General features: G+C 41.1%; 1 protein-coding gene across 1 annotated transcript in view; it reads right to left on the bottom strand.

Moving 5' to 3' along the window:
• dmrt2b (doublesex and mab-3 related transcription factor 2b) overlaps positions 1-1,581 on the bottom strand; it is a 4,226-nt gene extending 2,645 nt beyond the window's left edge. The window contains exon 1 of the mRNA XM_032526845.1: positions 608-1,581. Within this exon, the coding sequence (XP_032382736.1) occupies positions 608-970 (363 nt within the window). The 5' untranslated portion in view covers positions 971-1,581. The remainder of the gene's footprint in view (positions 1-607) is intronic.
• Between the last annotated feature and the right edge of the window lie 755 nt (positions 1,582-2,336).

The raw sequence follows: 2,336 nt of genomic DNA on the forward strand, positions 1-2,336 counted from the left end.
TATATATATATATATAGGCTATATATATATATATTATTCCGTTTTGTATAAATGCAAATAAAAGTATAAGCTTAAGTCTGTAGCTTTGCACCTACTGTAGGTAAAAATAAAAATCTAAATACGCTGCCCTGGGCCTTGAGATTATCAGACTTCTTTCAGACATAGTGAAATAGGGAAAATATAGATAATAATTATAGTTGTAAGTGTAAACTATTTACCTGTGTACAGTAAAAGAAAAGGCTGTAGTGTGAAATAGCAATAGCTTTATACGACTAACCTTTAGTCTACCATCAAGTATGATCCATTAAACATTCAATAGTCTTTTAATTGTATATTTCTTTCATTTTCAGTATGTGTGTGAGTAAGTATGCGTGTGTCCCTGTAACATGGTGCTGTAAGAGAGTAATTTCCCAGTTTGGGATTAATAAAGTCTATCTATCTATCCATCTATCTATTTAATTTCTTACCCCAGGACTCACATTCAACGTCTCATGTTGATATCATTGTCTGTTAGTGACGGTTTGCCTCCTAATAATCATGTACTGGAGGTCAGGGTTTACCCATCTTTTTATTCTCCATCCCTGCCCAGCCCTTGTGCTCTGCTCACCTCCGCAGCTTGTTGCCTCCTCAGTGCGACCTGCGCGGCCATGACCCGCTGCCGCTCCACCACCAGCAGGCAGCAGGCACAGTGACAGTCCCTCCAGCGGCAGAAGCGTTTGTGGCCTTTCAAACACGAAACGACGCCGTGGTTCCGACAGCGGGCGCATTTGGGGCTCCGGGCCATCTTGCGTGGTTTCTGCTGATGGCGCTCTGGAGACAGGGCCACTTTATTCTCCCCTCCGTCCCCGCGGCAGCCGAGTTGCCCAACGCATCCGTCAGGACTTGTCACGTCAACAACTTCTTCGGATTTTAGTACATCAAGTTTTGGTTTGGTCTCCAGCTGCGGGCCTCCTTCCAGCTGAGAGGACATCTATGACTAATAACACGGATTCCTTTTAAATCCGTGGTGAACTATGTTGCTGCTATCGCTGAGCAGACTTTCGCAAAAACGGCAAGGTTCTTTTAACTCAAAATGCAACTAAGGACACGTGTGTAAGGTTGTTACGTATTAAAGTACAACCGTGGGGCTGTTTTACGCACGCATTTAAAACTGAAAAAAACAACTCTGACTCTGCTGCACTGAAACACAACACACATAGACTACATCAGCTTCACCTAGCCTATGTGAAATATATCAACTTTTATCAAATAGCAACTAAAACGACGCATTAAGAGCGTGATTCCGGGCTTAGAGAGGCTGTGCACCACAACTTTACAACAAACTAATTCCTATTGAACACCAAGCGGTGATGTGCGGTGTCCTGGCCCAGCCCACTGCAACATGACAGTGTTTTCCGGGTGGAAACTTTGCAGCCTACCGCCAGACGTTTGAAATGTTAAGCCTCTCTCAGCTGCTCTCTGACGCTGTTTCCAAGAACAAGCGGGCCACAATGCAGAGATCCTGGCGCGCGACCCGACAGCATTGATTTGTGGGAAGTCAGTTTGCAGAAAAAGCAACCGCCTCTCCCTGTGAACGCCTTTACCTGCCCTGCCCACCTTCGCAGTAGTTCTCAACTTTCAAGAGATATGGGAACTTGGCGGAGCCACATCTCCAAATTATTCTATGCAAGAGATTTATGCAAACAAAACTTAGCGAAAAAAAAAGTAGGCCATGTCAAAAGCTTGTAGTCACATTTTTTGACAAAATTCAGAAAATGTCAACAATTTACAGATTGTAAGGTGGGAAGAGAGATGTACAACCACCACTACAATTTATAGTAACAAACATTATTATGATAATAGTAGCCTAATTATGCATACAGAGTTTACGCTAAAACATACATGTTAGTGTGCGTATACATGTGAGCCATGTGTTTTACCAGACTGATACAATATGGACTAATTATGCACGTGCCTTGGAGAAAGTAGGCTAGTGGGGAAATCAGAGGCTGCCAGAGAAAAGTAAGGGAGGGAGAATTACATTTGTTATATTGCTTAGGAGTTTTGACACTCATATTTATTCATTATACATTTAAATATGTCAATGATTTAATGGCTCTCTTGAGGTTTTTGTGTTACCCTTTCTGGTCTTGAAACAGAATAATCAAAACCATTGAAATACATAAATATTCCCCTTAAAGCTTGTTTAGATAAGTGTTTTTAACACTGGTTTACTAAGAGTGAATTATTCTAACCTTTTTTTATTTTATTTTTTAATATATGCTGATCTCAGATACTTTGTAATTTATTGTGTGATGAACTCGATGGTAATAATAATGATTGCCGCAATATGGTAA

The sequence above is a fragment of the Etheostoma spectabile genome, chromosome 9 (assembly GCF_008692095.1).
Source record: "Etheostoma spectabile isolate EspeVRDwgs_2016 chromosome 9, UIUC_Espe_1.0, whole genome shotgun sequence".
NCBI classification, from domain to species: Eukaryota; Metazoa; Chordata; class Actinopteri; order Perciformes; family Percidae; genus Etheostoma; species Etheostoma spectabile.